The sequence below is a fragment of the Myxine glutinosa genome, chromosome 13 (genome assembly GCF_964187855.1).
Source record: "Myxine glutinosa chromosome 13, kmMyxGlut1.1, whole genome shotgun sequence".
In the NCBI taxonomy this organism is placed as follows: domain Eukaryota; kingdom Metazoa; phylum Chordata; class Myxini; order Myxiniformes; family Myxinidae; genus Myxine; species Myxine glutinosa.
Genome location: NC_136273.1, coordinates 16453855 through 16475943, shown reverse-complemented (window position 1 = coordinate 16475943; position 22089 = coordinate 16453855). Strand labels below are relative to the sequence as shown.

Here is a 22089-nt window from a genome sequence, read left to right as displayed (position 1 = left end):
AGTTTTTCGATTTTCCAAGATGGCGCCCGTTCCACGTGACATATGACGTCATAATTATCAAAAAATGATGCATGAGTGGTGAAAATGGTGAAAAAATTGTGGCAATCGCTCAAGCAGTTGGAGGAAAGTGAATTAAAAATATATATAAATCCCGAAAAATGGTGGCAGTAATAATATTATAATTTAGAATAATAATGAACATAATAAAAACAATAGGGTCCCAGCATGGAGCCATCATTAAAATGAACATATATACAAAACGTACTACTGCTAGGGTACATGATAATCGATAGGTAACGGGATTTTGAAAGACCCTGTTCGTGTTGAAGCTCTCGTGTTTGCTTGTGTGCTGTAAGTTGAAGAAGAAGAAGAATACAACGAAGAAGAAGAATATGTGTGCTGCAAGTTGAAGAAGAAGAAGAATACAACGAAGAAGAAGAAAGCCGTAATAAAAAAGAAGAAATCTAACACATTTACCACAGGTTAAAATTAATGGTTAAACTTAGTCGAAAGTAATGCACTCGTGTTTAATCATAAGATAAATGAAAATAAATAAAAGCCGTGACGTCACGTTCTGGAAGGTTCCGCCGAGGTTGATCGTCTCGTCAGCCATCGTTGTGGTTCATTCAGAGCTGAAGCCGTCTCCGAGTGCGTTTGCGAAGTTGATATCGAGCAAGCAGATATCCCGTACAATGACTGCCGACACGGAGCAAACACCCGAGGTTGAAGGAGAAGACATTACACCGAAACAAGACGGAGGGGTGCGAAAGGTAAGATGCTATTGCAAAGATGACGCCACGCCAATGAAAATTGGATGCGAAACTCTGAATCTGATTGTGAAGGAAATAACTTTTTTATTTATTTTATTTATTACTTTTCGAGAAAGATACAAATTAATTGATATATATATTAATTTTTTTCCCCCCCAACAGTGATAATCGGGAATGTGGAAGAAACGTGGCCTTTTCGTTTCCAATGGATTGGCATATTATTATTAAGAACGATTTATAATCGACATTCGACATTAATGACTTTGTACTCGAGGAATGAATAATTATTCATTCCTCGAGTACAAAGTCATTAATGTCGGTTGCTTTTCATTCGGCTGAAATATTTTCGACCTCGTCTTGAAAGCATCCTATCCCTGTGGCCTATTGCAGCCGATGTGTACTTTAACCCAAAATGCACCTGCATTACCATATACTATAGTATAGTAAACCAGATGTGCATTTGTCTTGCAACGTGCACGTCTTATCCACGTGCACTGCATGTTGAAGAAGAAGAAGAAGAAGAAGAAGAATACAATACGAAGAAGCAGAATACATAATGAAGAGACAACATAACGAATACATAATGTCAGGAGAGCTATTTAAATATTAATGCACACACAACAAGGTATTTGAAACTTTAAACCGTTTACTTTCATGATAAATACTTAATTAAACCAGAGAGGTTTAATCCTTTTGAATTGAAATCTGTGTGCCCAGCAAAAAAGGGTTTTCATGTTCAAGTCTATTTGAATCCAATTCGGCAAGTGCAGATCTACTCTAATATAGATCGTTGTATTCTCAGATCTACTGCGATCCTTGTACTATGGCGAGCTCTGCATCGTTAATAAATGCTCAGTATTGTTGCCCTCGTCAAAGCCTGGTGTTGGCTTAGCGGTTAGGGTGCCGGCTTGGGATCCTAGGATCCTGGGTTCAAATCCCGGGCGATCGCTGAATTAATGGCAGGGGGGTTGACTCAGCCTGTCATCCTTCCGAGGTTGAGTACTAGTTTACAGGTAACTCCCTGTGTGTCACAAGAGGCGACTAACAGGGTTGGCGGCAGGAAGGGCATCCGGCCATAAAACATTGCTTCAAAAAGGGGACCACGGTGCCTCAAAAAAGGCCAACCCCTGCTCTGTGGGGAAAAATGGCCTCCAAAGGTGGTTCTATTGTTACCCTCACCATAGGAGAGCATATTGCATGTGGATCCGTTTGTTTGTTTGGCCGCCCAGAACGTGAGTATATTTATTAATTACATTTGACCACTGAGTGGCGTGCTGATGAGGGGAGTGTCGTTGAAGCTGAAGGGAAAGGTGTATGCTGCATGTGTGAGAAGTGTTATGATTTATGGGAGTGAGACATGGGTAATGAACGAAGAGCAGCAACGAGGGGTGGAAATGCGAATGGTTCGGTGGATGTGTGGCGTATCGTTGAGAGAGGAAGAAAAATGATGAATTGTGAAAGATGATGGGAATAGTGTGCAACTCTGTGTTTGCCTCTAAATCTTGTGTCCAAAACCCATCCCTCTCTGTACCCACCGTACCCAGTCGTACCCAGCTGCTCCTGGACTCTGTGTCCTTTCCTCCTGACAAGGTGGAAAAGTTTCTGTCAACCCTCGACTCTGATTCTGCAACTGGACCTGACGGCATCAGCCCATGGGTCCTAAAATCCTGTTCTTCCACTCTTTCACTCCCTCTCTCTGTTCTCTTCACCCTCTCTTTTGCTCAAGGTCATCTGCCATCTGCTTGGAAATCGGCCAACATCACCGCTTCGCACAAAAAAGGTGCAAAAACAGATCCCAACAACAACAGACCAATCAGCCTTCTCCCAATTATCAGCAAAGTCATGGAATCCATCATTGCTTCAGATATGAAATCTTTCCTCTTCTCCAATGGCTTGATCTCTGATCATCAATTTGGTTTCAGACCAGGTCACTCTACTCTGGACATGCTGCTTCTGCTTTCTCAACAATGGATGGAGGTCCTCAATGCCAAACAGGAAATTAGAGCTGTCTCCCTTGACATATCACGTGCCTTCGATACGGTGTAATCCCCCGCTCTGCTCACCAAACTCTCCTCTTTTGGTATCCATGGAAATCTCCATGCATGGCTGGCGGACTTCCTCTCTAGTCGTAGTCAACGTGTGGCGCTGTGGCCCTGAATGGGTTTCTCTCATCTCCTCTTCCTGTTCAGGCTGGAGTTCCCCAAAGCAGTGTTCTGGGCCCTGTGCTTTTTCTGGTCTTCATCAATGATCTCTGACTCTCTTGAAAATCCTCTCTATCTCTTTTCTGATGACTTTACTCTGTCGCTCCATTCTTCATCCCTCAGATCGGCAGTCTGCAGCCTCCTCACTCTCTGCAGACCTGGACAAAATCACAGACTGGGCAAACAAGTGGAACATGTCTTTCAATCCTGAAAAATCTCACACTCTTGCGATGTCTCTCCGAAAAGACCGACTGGACAACCCTCCCATCCACTTTCTGAATAATCCTCTCCAAGAAGTTCTGTCACTCAAGCTTTTGGGTCTCACTATCTGCCATGATCTTTCCTGGGAAAACCACATTTCAAATCTGGCCTCCAAAGCCAGTCGCCGACTGGGCATCCTCCGTCGTGCGAAGTCCTTCCTTGGCACACCTGAGCTCCTCACCACATACATGGCTTTTATCTGCAGCTCAATGGAATACTGCTCTCCCCTCTGGGCTGGTGCTCCTGCCTCACACCTAGCTCATCTTCACGCTGTTAAAACCAAAGCATTCAGAATCGTTGGAATCTCCCGCGATGAAGCTAACTCCAAGGGCCTCTCACTCACTCACCGCAGGCAGGTTGGTGGTCTTTCCTTCTTCTACCGACTCCTCTCTGGCCTTGCCCCCCCCCCCCCCCAGCTCTCTCTGGGCTCTGTCCCGCAAATATTCCTACAGGTCGCACAAGATCTGCCTGCAACCCTCTTATGGTTAAACTGCCAAAATCAAGACTCTCTGCTCACCTTCACTCCTTCATTCCTCTTTTCTCCCGCCTCTGGAACAAACTCCCTCACTCTCTTCAATCCCACTCCACCCTCCAGGTCTTTAAAACAGCTGTTCACCACCATCTCTTATCTTCCCCCATCCAAAACCTTGATCTTTTCTACCTCCGCTAATTTCACCCCAATTCCACTTTTTTGAAATACCAACTTCTGTCCTGGAAGTCCTTGGTGTCCTTGTGTTTTATACTTCTCCCACCCCCCCCCCCCCCTCCCCAATCCCACGCCTCCTCCCCCAAAGCCCTCTCCCTCCCACACATCTCCCTTCTCTCAAATGTTGTGTGCTCTCAAGTGTTTGTGTGCCTCCCCTTCTCTCCCCATCTTGTCTTCCGCTCCCTCTTTTTATATATTTTGTTTGTCTGGTTGATTTGTTTGTGAAGTAAATGTCAGCTCTTTCACGAGCCTCGATGAAGTATACAAAAAAAAAAAAAAAAATTTGAGCCCGTGAAGAGGGACAGGTTGAGGTGGTTTGGTCATGTGTTGAGGAAGGATGAAAGTGACTGGTTGAGAAGAGTGCTGGAAATGAATGTAGAAGGAAGTAGAGGACGGGGAAGACCGAGAAAGACTTGGCTAAAGATGGTCGAAGAAGAAATGCAGACAAGGGGGTTAACAAGGGGAGATGCAGAAAATAGGGCAAAATGGAGAAGATTGTCATGGGGACCGCAAGGCTAACCCCCGTTCTAGCAGGGAAAATGGCCTTAAAATGCCCGTTGTTGTATTTGACCCTTTAGACCCTTTAAAGCCCCCGAGACTCACTAATGTCAGACCACAAATACCCAAAAACCGCTCGAGCCTGTAGAACCTGAAGACCCTTTGATGCCCCAAAGATAATTTAGATATTTTATAACCAACCTTAAGACCTTTCAAGACCTTTAAGATTCTTTAAAACCCTAACACCTTTCAAATTTCTTGTTCTAGCTGATACTGCAAGAAGGAGAAGGAGAGGAGCGACCATTACCTGGAGACAACGTTTGGGTGCATTACACAGGGAAGCTCACTGATGGCACGGTGTTTGATTCGAGTCGTGACCGCAATGACAAGTTTTCTTTTGAACTTGGCCAAGGTAATGGATTTTATTATGCCTCCGTCAACGCGAAGTCGTCGGAGGCATTATGTTTTGAGATTGTACGTCCGTCGTCCGTGGTAGGTTTTCATTACTGCCATAACTTGAGAACGGCTGAAGGGATAGGTATGCATTATGTCAAACTTGGTTCAGGTATGTATAATGAGGTAAAGATGAACTGATTACATTTTGGGGTCACGAGGTCAACGGCCAAACGTCAGAGGTCGGGTTAGGTAAAAATCCTGTTACTGAGATCATTTGTGAACCAGTGATGGGATTCTGACAAAGTTTGCTATAGTTCTGTGGAATGATGTAAAGATTAACCGATTAGATTTTGGGGTTTAAGGTCAAATGATGATTTGTGAAAGATGATGGGAATAGAGCCTGTGGTTGATGCTGTGAAGAGAAACAGGTTGAGATGGTTTGGTCATGTGTTGAGGAAGGATGAAAGTGACTGGTTGAGAAGAATGATGGAAATGAATGTAGAAGGAAGTAGAGGACGGGGAAGACCGAGAAAGACTTCGCTAAAGGTGGTGGAAGAAGAAATGCGGGCAAGGGGGTTAACAAGGGGAGATGCAGAAAATAGGGCAAAATGGAGAAGATTGTCATGGGGGTACGCAAGGCTAACCCCCGCTCTAACAGGGAAAATGGCCTTAAAATGCCTGTTGTTGTTGTTGTTGGTGTTGTTGTTGTTGTTGTTTTTTTGTTGTTGGTGCAAGGTCAGTCTGTAATATGTCTATAACTTGAGAATGGCAGAAGTGATCTAATACAAACTTTGTACAGGTATGTATAATGATGTAAAGGTTAACTGATTACAATTTAGGATCAAGAGGTCAAGGTTCAAAGTATGTAATAGGTCTACAACTTGAGAACGACTGAAGTGATTAATTCAAACTTGGTACAAGTATGTATAATGACGTAAAGATTAACTGATTCGATGTTTGGGTCCTGAGGTCAGAGGTCATATCAGGTAAAAATGTGATAACTTGTGAACAGCTGAAGGGATTTAAATTATAACTTGGTACAGATATGCATAATGATGTAAACATGAACTGCTAGAGCTGCCCCGGTCAACTGTAAGTGTTATTGTGAAGTGGAAATGTCTGGGAGCAACAACAGCAAGGCCATGAAGTGGTAGGCCGCACAAGCTCACAGAACAGGACCGCTGAGTGCTGAAGCACGTAGCACGTAAAAATCGTCTGTCCTCTGTTGCAACACTCACTACCGAGTTCCAAAATGCCTCTGGAAGCAACATCAGCACAACAACTGTTCGTCAGGAGCTTCATGAAATGCGTTTCCACGGCCGAGCAGCCGCACACAAGCCTAAGATCACCATGCACAATGCCAAGCGTCGGCTGGAGTGGTGTAAAGCTCGCCACCATTGGACTCTGGAGCAGTGGAAACGCGTTTTCTGGAGTGATGAATCACGCTTCACCATTTGGCAGTCTGACGGACGAATCTGGGTTTGGCGGATGCCAGGAGAACGTTACATGCCCGAATGGATAGTAGTGCCAACTGTAAAGCTTGGTGGAGGAGGAATAATGGTCTGGGGCTGTTTTTCATGGTTCAGGAATAGTTAATAATGTTTAATGGTGCATAGGTTGAAATGTAATAATATAATAATGCATAATACAACAACAACATGCATTTTAAGACCATTTTCCCTGCTTGAGCGGGGGTTAGCCTTGCGGTCCCCATGACAATCTTCTCCGTTTTGCCCTATTTTCTGCATCTCCCCTTGTTAATCCCCTTGCCCGCATTTCTTCTTCCACCATCTTTAGCCAAGTCTTTCTTGGTCTTCCTAGTCCTCTACTTCCTTCTACATTCATTTCCATCACTCTTCTCAACGAGTCACTTTCATCCTTCCTCAACACATGACCAAATCATCTGAACCTGTTTCTCTTCACGGCATCAATCACAGGCTCTATTCCCATCATATTTCACCATTCATCATTTGTCTATAATATGGTACTCCTAAAAAGAAAATAAGTGTTCAAGGAAGTGATACGAGTGGAAAGAAAGGTAGGAAGGTGTATCGTTAGAAAAGTGAATCAGAAATTCTAAGAAGGTTTGACGCTGGTTCCTGTCTTATGGATATTGCATGTGACGTTTGCCTCACGATACAATGGTGGTTACGATACACAACAACAAAGAAAAGATCATGGTATGACTGGCATGTACTCAATGTGTCGCACCTTCCAGTGCAGTGAAAATCACCAAAACATGTAGCTCGGTAATGAAAAATATGGATCGTTTCATAAGTGTTTTCCTTTCGCTTGCTGTACAATACATTTCCTGTAACATTCCTCTTTATGTCGATCGATTTGTCAATACTGCATTTTGTTAGGTGCAGGTGTTTCTTTGGAGTCAGGAAGTATTGCTTGTTTTGGGTGCAGGTCAGGTCATCAAAGCATGGGATATTGCAGTGGCGACGATGAAACGGGGAGAATCCAGCCGCATTACCTGCCAGCCTGAATATGCTTATGGAGCAGCAGGCAGTGCACCCAAAATCCCCCCAAATGCGACACTTGTCTTTGAGGTCTTTCAGTGTTTCTTGCTCGTATTCTCTCTAATTTTTTTTTTAATTGCATTAGCATGAAAAGTATGAAGCTTGGCTTCATCTACGGTTCATCTCATTTGTTTCTGTGCCCTTTTGTTTTTTCCAGGTCGAACTCTTTGACTGGAAGGGAGAAGATCTCACTGACGCTGGTGATGGAGGCATCGTGAGGCGCGTGCAGACGAAGGGCGATGGTTACACAAAACCCAATGAAGGAGCTATTGTGCATGGTATGCCGATTCAAAAATTAGCAGAGGGATGTTTACAAAGGGATACAAGTGTAAACATATAGATTAACAGATATTCATATTGGTCTTTGACAATAGGTTTAACAGAACATCAGTTGTGTGGGTACAAAGGGTGGAAGAGATCTGTTGCAGCCATGTGGAAGAAAAATATTTGACAGGGTTTGGAGAAAAGGGTGATAAATTTAAACAGCAGACATCTTAAACACCCTTCAATGAAACGTACATGCATACATAGCCTTATGTGTAGTCACACCTGTTGGTCACTTGCAGTACGACCATGTATTAGTTAACACACTGTTGTGTAGGCCCAGCTGTTGTGCTGGAAATAGTGTTGGGTTGCACATATCCCTCCATTTCCCCCTGGATGTGCTCTTAATGACTGGATATGTGAATTTTTGTGTCGTCAGCAAATGGGAATGTATTGTTATGGGTTCTGGTGGGGTCGCGCGGTCTCGTGGGAAGTTTCTCGGACCCACTTTCCAGCCGATGACCCTGATGCCGACGAGCTGCGGATAACTTGCTGAGCAACCACAGCCGCCGTCTGAGACGATTTAGGCAGGGTTCAGTGTCCAAATCCTACTTTACCTTCCCGGCAAATTAATCACCCCAGATAGAACTGTGCTTCCGAACACCCCACTGCTGTCAATCAGGAAAGACCGAGCGATACCGTAAGTGGTATGTTAGATAATCTCTGACCATAACGAAATGGCAGGGCAGAACTCCTATTCACTATTTGCACACTATGGAGAGAGACGTTTGGGTAGTTTGAAGAGCAGATTAAAAGGTTTTAGCAAAGGAACGAACTGTATTTACAAGCAAAAACAGAGACACTCAAGAAAACTCTTACCCCTAGCACGCAAGCCCTCTTCGCCGGTCAACTTGTCATGATTCTACACACAGCAGGCACCTCAATCATTCCGGGGTAAACAAGATAAGGAAGAGTTGTAGACAGATAGGGGAGAAGAATACAGGGCGTGTTGGTGGCCCTTCACTCACCCGACTCAAGCCAGCGGTGGGATTACGTTGGTCCCAATGTGAAAATTGTGAGGGGAGTAAGAAGAAGAGGGTGTAGGTTCATGCTTTTAATGCTTCAGAGGAAAGCGTGATATGCGAGGCAGTAACCCAGCTCTGAACCAGAACTAGGGTCTAATCGTTGGATACTCTCGTGTGTTCAAAGTGAACAAATTAGAAGTGGCAAAAGGCAGAGACAGAAAGTTTAAGTCAATGTTGTTAGCCTGGCACATCCAGGGAAGCTTCGCTGCTTGGCGTCATGGCTCAGCACTCCAATACCCAGCGTCACCAGCCCTTTCATTCCGCAGGTTTATCCTCGCGGGTTTATCCTCACAGGTTTATCCTCGCAGGTTCAGCCTCGACTTCAATCTCCCCCAGACACGCACAAGCTCCGAATCCTTGGTCTCCTGGCTTAAATTGTCCTTCAGAGAGGTGGGGCCTCGGGACTGACAATCATCCAACTGCACTGTCGAGTGCTGTTTTGGTCTTTGGATGCTTGTTCCATGTGGTTCGAACCCACTGGTGGGCTGTCTCTTCATTAGTCAGCTCTATCTCGAAGCAATGCTCATTGGATGACTCCAACTCCAGTGACCTTTTTTTTTTCTTTCTTTCTTTTTTTTGTATACATGATCGAGCTCGTGTAAGAGTTAACATGAATCACAAAAAAAACCGACACATAACACGTATGATAAAGGGAGCGGGAGACATGATGGGGAAAGAGAGAAGCACACAAGTACAACAGTAGATAACAGGGACATCGGGAGATCTGTGGGGGGGAGGGGGCATGGGATGGGGGGAATGGGGGGGCGGGGGAGTTGGGAGAGATGTAAAACAAATGGACACTGCTAAGACTTTCAGAAAAGAAGTCGGTATTTCAAAAAAGTGGATCTGGGGTGAATTAACGGGGGTAGAAAAGATCAAGGTTTTGGATGGGGGAAGATAAGATAAGATAAGAGATGGTGTTGAACAGCTGTTTTAAAGACCTGGAGGGAGGAGTGGGATTGAAGAGAGTGAGGGAGTTTGTTCCAGAGGTGGGAGAAAAGAAGAATGAAAGAGTGAAAGTGAATAGAGAGTCTTGATTTTGGCAGTTTCATCATAAGAGGGTTGCTGGCAGAACTTGTGTGACCTGCAGGAATATTTGGGGGACAGAACACAGACAGAGCTGGGGGAGCTAGGCCGGAGAGGAGTCGGTAGAAGACAGAAAGACCACCAACCTGCCTGCGGTGAGTGAGTGAAAGGCCTTTGGAGTTAGCTTCATCACGGGAGAATCCAATGATTCTGAAAGCTTTGGTTTCAACAGCGTGAAGACGAGCTAGGTGAAACATGGTCGGCATTGTCGATCAGGGCACGTGGATCTCGTCGAGGGCCTGAGGGATATTTTCGTGCAAATCAGTCTAAAACCACCAAATTTGGCCCACATGTAGCTCAGGGCATGCTCTAATGATTTAGCGAGAGCGCCCGAGCCGGCGACCCCTGGGGTCACCATGGCGGCCAAATCCAATATGGCCGCCGCCCGATCAAGCTTTCGGCGATAACCTTTGATCCAGATGAGCTACAAATACAAACGTGGTCTATTTGATGTTTTTTGACCATCATAAACAAGTTGGAATGCTTATCTTTACGATTGGGTCTGTCTGGACCTCTAATTTGCATATTTCCAAGATGGCGACTACCCGAAAATGAGTTTTACCATAACTTGTGACTTTTGGCAAACTTGGTGTCTATTTTATGCTTTTTGAGCATTAGAAACCCGTTAAATCCAGCTGTTTACAATAGTGCTTGTGTACAAGTCATGAAGATGGACAATGACAACGTATACAACTACTTTCCTGCCTCACGTAAGTCATCAGAATCACTTTTTTGAGAAGTCATATTTTCATAATAGTCATTAAAGACACAATGAAGACTGCATTGCTCTCCCTTTACTCATAATAACGCATTCGTATCATTTCAATTGATAGGAGACGTCCTGAAAATAAGGGGTAGACCCTCTCGTTTTACTTCTGTCTATAACTACAATTTCATGTCTCACGTAAGTCATGTGTATTATTTTCATATATATTTAATACGAATGTCACTTCAATTCAATGTATTTTGATGTATTTGAGTCCATCAATAGTTAAAAAATATATCAACAGCTAACGTGAGCTAAGCCAGCAAAATGAAACAAATATAACCAGGTATTTTCAGGTTTCTTCATCTCGATTTCACCAAGTAACTTTTACTATCAGGTCTTGTGAGGAGCGGATCTTGCTGTAACTGGTTATTGGCGCCGACAGAACCGAAGGAGTGATTGCTTGAAAGGGGACCGTTGCATGAAGCTCAGTGAACAATATGGCCTCTACCTCTGGTAGTACTAGTAGCAGCATCATCAATTGGGACTTATGCTGTCTCTGCCAATTAGATGCTGGTGAACCCTGGCAAAAACCTAGTAGTGGGGCAGATTTGTGTAAATATCCATAAGGATTGTGGGTTTTGTGGTAAAAGCACCAAAATTGGCATATATGATAAGGACCGACAAATTGATTTTAGATATAGTACCAAGCAGGATTTTTTCTGAGAAGCCCATAAAGTGGAAAAATCAAAAATGGCCGCCGGCCGATTCGAAATATCTGTTAATTGTCATATCTTTATGAATAGTCAACGCAGAAACCTGAATGAAGTGTCTTTTTGTATGTTTTTGTACATGACGAATCCAATGGAGCCATTATTTGCTTTGAAAAATGCATATAAATCAATATAATGGTCAATTTCAGGTTGAAATTCAAGATCGCCACCATTCGATTTGTCGATATCTAGCAAATGTCATATTATACACAGTAATTCATATCACACCATGGATGAAGTGTATTTTATATATTAGACAGTATACATATTTCAGCCACAGTCGCACCATCAATAAAAAAAACAATAACATGGTTGTGATTTGTCATGCGGCACCCATACCGAGTGTCATATCTTCCCCAAAATATGTATATCGTATGAATGTCTTTCCAAACAGGAGGAATACAATGATACCCTCAGCTCATTGCATCATCGTTTGGCTTAGATTGTCCATCGTGCCTTGCAGGATCTTGTCGTAATTAGGTGTGGGAAAACGAAATAGGTTATTGTCGTTATAATATTAATGTTTTTGTCGTTGTAGGTGACTGAACAGAAGTGACTGAAATCATGTCGACACGCAAGAAGTGCAAGCTTGTTCATAGAGAGACATTAAGATCACCTGCGGCCACAAATGAACCTATTGACTGGAGTCTTTGTGCTTTATGCCAGGAACGTTCAGACAAACCATTGAACTGTCCAGCCAAATCAAAACGTCCCGACGTCGGTGCTGGATATCATACTCTCGGTGATAACTTGAACAGTTTTCTCAATTTGGACAGCCAGCCATTACCTATCGACATAAGTAGGCTTGATGAAGGAGACGGTATTGGACACACACTGGCACGCAATCATGCCCAATGGCATGCATCATGCCGCTTGAAGTGCTGTGCCAGTCGTCTCGCCAGAGTTGAACTAGCTTCACTTCCAACTGCATGTACCAATACCCCTGGAGAAATACCATACATGTTAAGGCAGGCTGAACACAGAGATTCTCCAGAAGATTCAAAATGCTTCTTCTGTGATGAATCTGGAACGGAGATGGCGCCTCTGCATGAAGCGATGACACCAAAACTAACACATAGGGTTAGGCAATGTGCACTAAAAATACAGGATCAAAGGTTGATTGCGAAAATCAGTCCTCGTGACCTTGTGGCCCAGGAAGCGAAGTACCACTCAAAAAGCCTTGTCAAATTATACAATGCCAGCAGCAGGAAGACAGAAGATGGTGTAAAGGAGAATATCGACCTAACATCTCATGGTATAGCATTAGTGGAACTTATGGGATACATAGAGGACACGAAACTCGGCAACAAGGCCATTGCACCAGTCTTCAAATTGACGGACCTTTTACAGCTATACACTGACCGACTGGTAGAGCTGGGTGTTGAGATAAGTGGGCGTATTCATTCCACTGATTTGAAAACTCGAATACTCGCAAACATGCCTGGGCTTCGTGCATACAAACAAGCTCGTGATGTCATGCTCAGTTTCGATGACGATGTAGGGCATGCATTACGGGATGCATGCTTTGATGATGGTGATGATAAAGCTATTTGCTTGGCAAAGGCGGCCCACATAATCCGGCGAGATATGCTTGGAATGACCACACGATTTGATGGTTCCTTCCCACAGGGTTGTCAAGAAGACGCTGTGCTGTGTGCTTTAGTTAGCATGACTATGGATGGACCAAATATCAAGAAGAAAGACACATACCCCGGCGGCCAAACCCCAAAATTTTCGGAAAGCAGACATGGGCTGTTGTAAAAGGTTGTGCACCAGAAATCATATCTACATGTGCCTAGGAACACAATCTAGGTCAACAACCTTGCCAACAAGCTGCTGGAAATTTGTAAGAGGCACACAAATGTTGCGCATCTTTCATGTGTAAATGTCATTTTTTCAGTAATATGTGACTAATTTTGCATGGGCACAAAGCAAATATACACTTGTAAATAACAGATACATGGTAAATTACTGAATAACTCTTTTATTCCAACATAAGGCATGCTCACCATTACCTGGACTGTATTTGTGAATAATGTATTTCAATATTTGAATATGTTGTATATCACCATACTTTCATACTTTCATGCCATACTTTCTTGCCTGTGAAGTATGGGAAGCTAGTAGTATCACGTCCACTCAGACTGTGAATAAATGGAAGTGCCCTACTTTGTGCAGGGCCCAATATAGCTGCAATTTCATGCACAGGCAAATAGTTTGACTGGGTAGTTCGAATCCACAGTTCAGGCAGATCCTTCAACAGAGTTGCAGCATAGTACACACTTGAAACAATGATATCAGTATCATTGGCATAGATGATAACTCTCTCTACCCCTTCATTCTTGGCACTGTACATTGTGTGAAGAATTACCCTGGTATCCCCCTCTTGTTGAGTAGACTGAAGCTCAGGAACATCAGAGACTGAACCATTTGACACAAGCACACTCTTAGTTTCTTCCTTGAAGCCCCCACCTAAATACAGACGGGTTGAACCCAAGGATGGTTCTTGTAGCTCCTTTTGACTCCACAGCTCACACAAAAAGTTAAGGAGTTGTGCTTTGTTTGTAGACACAGGAAAGAACTCCTGGGGATTAGGAGCCGTGTACTGTTCACTGACTTCAAAGAGTTTTGGGGGTCGTGATTTGCCATACCTATGTTGCTGTTCTGAAACCTTCAAACTAACAGGACTGTAACGGTCACAGCAAAAGTGGACAATGCCTGCGCCTTCAGGAAGGTCTGCCATAAGGTTGTTTAAGTATCGCCTGGCAATGGCCCCAAATGTCTCATCTTTGAGGAAGGACCACTGCCGAACAGCATACATAGCATCAACAACTACTGCTGTCTTGCGTTTCTCGTGTGGTACATCTTTGTGTTTGTCCCTGATGGCCACTGCAAGTTCATATGTGGCCTGGTCTCCAGTGATGACAGTCCATGTATCTCCAAGTGCATGTGATGTTTGTACAAGCCGTGTCATCTCTTCCTTTAGCACAGCAGGATCCGTTGGTGAAGCAGGTATGAGAGGGAGGTATGCAATCCGGCTGGCCTTGTGGTGTGGGAGTAACTGTGCACAGAATGCTGAAAAACCAGGGAGATCAGGATCCCCTTCATATGGCACATGCAGCAGTTGTGAAGTTTTCACTTGTCTTCCAAGTCTCCAGAAGAGCAGCATTTCTTCGGCTGTCTCATCAGATGCAGTTTCCAAACTGTTAACATCATCAATGTTGCAAAGTGATCTAGAATTCCTTCTGTCACTGGCTGAAATGTGACAGTTAGGGATATTTGTTTCAGAAACACCTGAAAGGGTCTTTTTCCTGCTTAAAGATGAAGTAGGAAGACTAATATTGTCAGGATGAGTGATGAGGGTACTACTCATGACAGGATTCTCAATTATAATGGCTGTGGTGGCATTGAAAGTCCCACCTTCTAATGTGTTTCTCTTCCAATCCAGGTTGTCCATTGCATAAACATGTAAACTTGCATGATTATGCACCATAGCTTCTGGGACAAACACCCCATTCTCCTCAACCTGTTGCATGATGTTGATGGTTTTTGTTGTCAGTTGGCGCTGCAACGTGTCATAATTGATTCCTAGGCCAAGTCTATTGTTCAGAGTGATCAGTGACTTGCTACGTGTCTGGTTATACACATAGTAAGCTGTAGCTACACTCAAAGGAGTTGGCACTGCTGCTACATGTTGCGTAAGTTGCTGCGATATTGCAAGTGCTTTCTCCCTAATTGCCGGATGAAGTAATGATGAATCTGAAATATGGGATCCAGACTCTTGGTGCTTTTTCCCTGCTTTGTCAGAGAGCAGCATGGTTGTGAAATCAAATAAAGTTTGTGGAACAATTCTTTCAGCAGCTGCAAAAGAAATTTCAGTAAACTGCTCTGATTTTTGTTCTTTTTTGCACTGCTTAATATCAGCTCTCAGAATTTTAGCTGCACAATGCATTATTTGCTGTTTTTCATCAATCTGATTCTTGGCCTCTAACAACCTCAGTTTTTCTAGAGCATCTCCTAGTGGTATGGAGGAAGCACAGATAAAGCCAGCGCCAGTGCTTTGGTTGATAATTGAAATGCGCTTGCCAAACCATTGTTGCAATTTCCACTTCAAAGTTATTGATCGATACGAGTCTGCAGTTTTGACATCTAGCTCTCGAAGAATTGCCCGATACTGATCCCGAAGATTTTTCATAAAAAAGCCACACTTATTTTGGAAGAGTGATGTCTCAAGCTGTTCGACTAATCTTTCAAATGCAACATCATAGAGATTTTGTGTTGGACTGATAGTGGGGATGCGTCTAGCTTTAAAAGTATTCATGCAGGGTGTATGGTAGCAGATGTCATTGGCAACCATATCAAAGCCTTGACCAATTAGCCTTTGCAAGATATCTTGTCTCTTCAGCTTTTTGGCTTGATCAAGGATTGCATGTTGGCTGCTTGTAGTAGACACTTTACAGGTGGGCTCTTTCCCTCTATACCATGTCTTATTACAGATGACACAAGTGTTCTTGGCTTCAAATCCTGATGTGGATTGTCTTGTGGTATGAGACCCAAGAGATGAAGTTTTCATAGGGTCATCAGCCGCTGGTGGTTGCCCTCCTAGATTCCTTTTTTCTGCCAGTTTGTAACTTTTTTCATTCAGGTACCAGTTCCTGCATTTTACATGCCATTTAGGGGAATTTTGTCCAACCCAGTTTTCTTGGGTAATGTCACTTTGTAATCTTCTGTGAATATGATCCCGTCGACAGGACATAGCCACAAGAAGCTTTTCTGTTGATATCACCTGGACATTATTAAGTCCTTTCATTGATGGTTCTTGACATATTAGACATCTGCCATAGTCTGTGTTCCAGCCATCCTCCCGCCTTTTCTTTGGTTGTTCCAGTAACAGTGCCTCTTGAACCAGCCTCTTCCCAGCTTGACTGGTCATTTTTCTCCCGGCTGTGTTATCTGAAACACAAACTAATTCATTAGACATTGTAGTTAAAAGTGCAAAGGAGTATATATATTAAGAACACAACTTCACTTGGAGCAAATCTCATCCAGAAGTGCATGTTGATATTATTTCACACTTGTCTGAAAATGAGTAAATATTAAATCATTCATAAAAATCAGCCATACAGCAAAACTCTGTCAGCTGTGCACCTTGATCCTGTATGGGGAAATCATAATAGCAGTAAATTTACATATGTAGCTTGTTTGAGTCATTAATATCTGATATTTCTTTGATATAGAGCAGAAAAAGCCACTGCTGCTGATAACCAAAAAACGCACCTTGAGTGGTATTTGAGTTAGATCACATATAGGGTGATACTACATTTCCAGCAGCTTGTTGGCGAGGTTGTTGACCTAGGTTGTGTTCCTAGGCATGTGTAGATATGATTTCTGGGGCACAACCTTTTACAACAGCCCATGTCTGGTAAACCCCCTTGGCCCCCTGGGTAACAGATGAAGTAAGACAAGCAACACTGAGTATTGCTCAATTACTGCAATACAATGGCTCTGGGAGAAGACGCGAAGGGTCCACTGGTCCATACCACATTAAAAGCAGAGGGACGCTACTACCCATATATCTTGGCATGATGATTCATGGATATACACGTAAACGGGAACTTGTTGATATTGTTACGGACCGCGGATAAGATGTTAATTTGCCGAGCGGATGGCGCCGCGGTCCGAACCGTTTTTACAATGACTAAGACCCGATTCCTTAAACGTGGGCCAAATCGTGCCACAGATATTCAATGGGGAAAAGACAAAGGCGACACGGATGTGAAGAAGAGGAAGACGAAGGCAAAAAGGTTTGAAATGCTACTATTATTTATTACTATTTACAGGACCAAAATAACCAAGGAAGAAGGAAAGATAAGAAAATAAAGCAGAAAGAGGGACGGACCAGAAGGACACAGTGAAAACTCTAGCTTACCTATTAGTCTTACTTAACCCAGGGACAAGACAAACAAAACAAACTCACGTACACAAGAAGGATGGAAAGGCAGGGATGGTTTGGGACGGCAGAGGAGGGTCCAGGCAGATGGTAGGCGTCGAGGTCCGGCTCCAAGCGCGCGCTCCGATCCACGCTTTGGGGTCGAGGTGAAAACCCGGCAAACAGCCTCGCGTCTCACCGACCGGCAATAGGGCCTAGAGGGTATCGGCCTATTGCTGCAATACAGGCACACCCTCACGTTTCTCTCTCTCAGTCTTGCTCAATGGTTCGCTCTCCGTGCTGCCGTCGTGTGCTTTTTCAGGACTCATCTGCCGTTTCGCGATCCTCGCACGCATATCTCATCATCAAGCGCCGGTGTGACACGCCCTCCTCAGTTTCGGTACCGCCCTCCCCCCGTGCTCTGTGACCTTATATGGCAATGCCACGGGCTTGCCTCCTTATTTGGACATGGCGCCGAACGGCGCGCCCCTCGTGGCGAGCTACGGGCTTGTTCCCTTATTTGGGCATGGGGCTGAACAGCCCCGCCCCTCGTGGCGCGCCCTGGGCTTGCCTCTTCCTGGCGACCCCGCCCCTCCTGTTGACACGGAGCACATGGCAATGGCGGCAAATGCAGTTGGCAATCGAGGCTTTGTGAATGGGGCTTTGGGAATGAATTGGGATCTATCTATTTGAATTCGGTGCAATGGAGTGTCAATTAATGGAAAACAAATCCTTAGCCTACTACACAGAATAAGGAAATAACTGTCAACAAGGAGGAAATCTATGATTGGCTAACGTGATTGTTTATGAAATAACTACGGAACGACCTTTGACCTTTATACACAGACTGGAGGCAGGAGGGTCCAGAATAAAACGATCAAAAAAAACACAATCCTCATATCCACAACAATATCTTGTACCACTTAGGCTTATCAGTATCGTATGATAGAGTTCTTAACATATCCATGGACACAGCTATTTTGGCAGCTGAACAGTATGAATCCGAAGGGGTTGTTTGTCCCCTCATCCTGCGAAAGAATCTGTTCACCACAGCTGCTGTTGATAACCTGGACCACAACCTGAGCTCAACCACTGCCCATGGTGCTTTCCATGGCACAGGCATATCGCTCTTCCAAAACAGAATAACAGAGTCGGACGGAATAATACGTCAAGTCAGAACTGCAACCGTATCTTTCTATCAAGCAAATACCACCACTCCCTGATTCGTACACAATGCTGACCCCCATCACAGCAAAAAAGGATCCAATGATCCCTCCGATTGAGGGTACACTCAAGTGTGATGGTCAACTTGTTAAAGCTGCCATGGAAGAGGAGAAGAAGTGGCAGTGCAACACGCATCGGCTCATCAATGAAGAGGTACAGAGTATTCATGATCCAATCAGCTGGGCTGCCTTCCATTCCATTACACAGCAATCACGTGACTTTGATGTCACTATCGGATCTCTTCTTCCACTGTTCCCAGATGACTCACAATCTGTGGCAATGATTCGCCATTCAATGGATGTCATACAACGAGCGGTCCATCTTCTGAATCCCGGACAGGTGCCTGTGTTGACAGTAGACCAACCACTCTTTGCAATTGCTAAGTCGATCCAGTGGAACTGGCCCGAGGAGTATGGGGAAGAGAAGTTTGTCATTCTACTAGGTGGCTGCCTTGACGACGCTTGGAGACTTGCTCGATGGCAGTGGATGGACACACGCTCTAGCCCAAGCAGATGTTGCTACATCAGGAACTGCTGAATCATTCCTGAAGACGTCACATGTCACACGGACGAGACATGCACACCAAGTTACCGCCAGTGCATTGTCAATACTGTTGCATAAGGCCTACGATGTGTACAGCTGCGAAGAGAGTGAACCCATACCATTTGAAGAATGGTGCATGAAGCGAGTTGAAGCCTCTCCATAATTCCAGTTCTGGTTTATCGTCATGCAACTTGAGCTCCTAGTCTTGGTGTATGTACGGTCTCTTCGTGATTCCAACTTCTCGCTTTATGTTGCTGTCCTTACAGCACTTGCACCCTGGTTCTTCGCCTTGGACCACACGCACTACTCTAGGTGGGTGCCGATTCACATTCGCGACGTGATGACCTTGCATGAACGACATCCTGGTGTAGCTAGCCAGTTTGCTCAAGGAGGCTTCGTGGTGCACAAAACGAAGCGTCCATTCTCTGCCTTAGCTATCGATCATGCACACGAACAAAATAACAAGGTCGTGAAAGGAGATGGTGGAGCAGTCGGGTTGCTGCAAAACCCAAAAGCCTTACTCAGTTGGATGGTGGTGGGACCAGAACTAGCAAGGGTCATTGAGGAGTTTTAGGTCAATTGTCTGGATCTAGGTCCTAGGAAAACTGATAAGACCACTCTCAGGCACCACGAGCATACTGCTTCGGTACAAGTCGCATTTGCTAAGGAGACTGCTGCTCTTGTTGTTCGAGTAATAGAAGACATGGGAAATCCATTCATGGAAGAGAGTGATGACCTCCTGGTACTTGACAGCCGAGATGTTGCTGATCCAGCTGTTGTCCAAACTGTGCGTGCGATAGAGAAGACAGGCCAGGAACAGTATGACAAGTACATGACTGAGCGAGTGATGGAGCGAATTACACCAGTATCTGATCCCATATGTAAAAATCAGATGCCTTTGTTCAGCCGACCACCATGTCGAGTTCCGTCCAAAGCGAAACAGATCGTGACATCACTCAAGAGTGACTGTGCATTGTTTTCCAGACTGTACATTGCCTGTCAAACCCATGACGGAGACTTGGACAATTTCTTCCAGCATGAGAATCATGCCTACCCTCCGTCATTGTCGCAGCTGGGAAAACTAAGGTTTGGGTCGAAGTCTGATCTTGTTGAATGTCTGGAAAGGTGCTGCACATCATGTGGGGATGCTCCATTAGTTGATGTCATCATATTGGATGGTGCTGCAATCATCAACATGCTCAGGCCCATTGGCATCAAAACGTTCCAAGAATATGCTACACAGGTATTTCTGCCTTATGTCAAAGCACAGCTGCGCAACGTGATGAGAATTGACATAATTTGGGATGTGTACCTGGAAGAGAGTCTGAAGACCACTGCGAGAGAGAATCGAGGAAAAGGTGTTCGGCGGCGTGTTGCACTATCCAACATGATCCCAGGAAATTGGCAATTCTTGAGATTGGCAAACAACAAGACAGAACTATTCGACTTCTTGGCACACCAGGTAAGCTTTCAGTATTTCACTGGCTTTAAAGAAAACCATATACATGTAGAATCGATTGTAAACTACACAATATCGATGACATGAAATTTAATCTAGCTTCTTTTCTTTGCCAATTTAGGTTGTAGAACATCTTTCTGCGGAAAAGGATGTGTATACAACATGCGGTCAGAATGTGCTCTGCACGAGAGTTCACCAGGACATCTCATCTCTAGCACCATGTACGCATGAGGAGGCAGACACACGGATGCTCCTTCATACAGTTGATGCAGCAAGGAGAGGGTATCGCCGAATCATGTTGCGTACTGTGGATACAGACGTGCTCGTCCTGGCAGTGTCTACTGTGGCACGCCTTGAAAACACTGAAATTTGGGTTGCTTTTGGCACTGGAAAGCACGTGAGGTACATTCCTGCCCACGATATCGCCACTGAGCTTGGTAGTGAGAAGGCACGTGCACTTCCTATGTTTCACGCCTTCACTGGTTGATACGGTGTCATTCGCTGGTCGGGGGAAAAAGACTGCGTTCGACACATGGAAGTCCTTCACTGAAGTGACACCAGTATTCTCTACCTTGCTAACAGACCCGACGTCGCTCAATGATTGCATGTCTGTGCTCGAGAAGTATGTCGTCCTGTTGTACGACCGCACATGCACAGAATCTAACGTTGATTCAGCTAGGAAACACATCTTCACTACAAAAGCGAGGTCCATCGACACCATACCACCCACCAGAGGAGCACTGTTACAGCACACAAAACGGGCAGTATACCAAGGTGGACATGTGTGGGGACAGGCACTTGTCCGTTGTCCAGTACTTCCATCACCAGAGACATGTGGTTGGCAGAAGAGTGCCACACAGGGTTTGCAACCATTATGGACGGTATTACCAGAGGCAGTGGCATCTTGTTCCGAGTTGCTCAGGTGTGGGTGCCAGAAAGGTTGTAGGGGACTATGCAAGTGTGTTAGAGCTGCTCTTAAATGTACATCACTCTGTCGTTGCAGTGGTAATTGTGACCACAATGAGAGCAACTAATAGTTGTTTCAATGTAACATTAACATCCACACTCGAGAAAAACCATACACATTTTCGCACTGAGGGAAATGTTTCAGCCAGAGTGTACTTATTAAGTACTACTTAATATCTAAACCCAATGTCCAACATGTCATAATCAACACAGAAGTGTGAATATGTTTAAGGCTCGACGCTGGGTAAATATTCTATAAATGAACCAGCAGAAACTTGAAAAGTGCAAAATTCATGGTGTTGTTCAAAGTAATCGGCAACAATGTAATGATGTATGGTATGGGAAGTGTTATTTAATGTATAATGCATAGAGTATATATGCATTGGATACAAATGTGTAGATCTATATAATATGTCACTTAGTTTGTGTGGTATTTTTTCCTCCATCTTGATATGATTTAGAATTTACAACTCGTAGTATAAATGATAAAGTAAAGTCGACTGTTTATGTATCTGGTCGATATCATAGAACTTGGCATTGCCATTGGTCACTATGAATTCAGCTTTTCTTAATTAGTGGTGCCATTTTGTCTGACATATGTGAATAAATCTACAACATACTTCATCCATGGTGTGATATGAATTACTGTGTATAATATGACATTTGCTTAACCCTGGTGTTGGGCTCGCGGCTAGGG

General features: G+C 44.3%; 2 protein-coding genes across 2 annotated transcripts in view; both read left to right on the top strand.

Moving 5' to 3' along the window:
- The first annotated feature begins 403 nt into the window (after positions 1–403).
- The window catches only part of LOC137438635 (peptidyl-prolyl cis-trans isomerase FKBP4), a 64430-nt gene continuing 42744 nt past the window's right edge, over positions 404–22089 (top strand). The window contains exons 1-4 of the mRNA XM_068133858.2: positions 404–770; positions 4704–4848; positions 7245–7387; positions 7515–7635. Of these exons, the coding sequence (XP_067989959.2) occupies positions 543–770; positions 4704–4848; positions 7245–7387; positions 7515–7635 (637 nt within the window). The 5' untranslated portion in view covers positions 404–542. The remainder of the gene's footprint in view (positions 771–4703; positions 4849–7244; positions 7388–7514; positions 7636–22089) is intronic.
- Positions 18527–22016, top strand: LOC137438636 (uncharacterized). The gene is made up of 2 exons (XM_068133859.2): positions 18527–20429; positions 20548–22016. Exons 1-2 carry the CDS (start codon positions 19671–19673, stop codon positions 20911–20913), a joined length of 1125 nt encoding a protein of 374 aa, XP_067989960.2. The 5' UTR covers positions 18527–19670; the 3' UTR covers positions 20914–22016.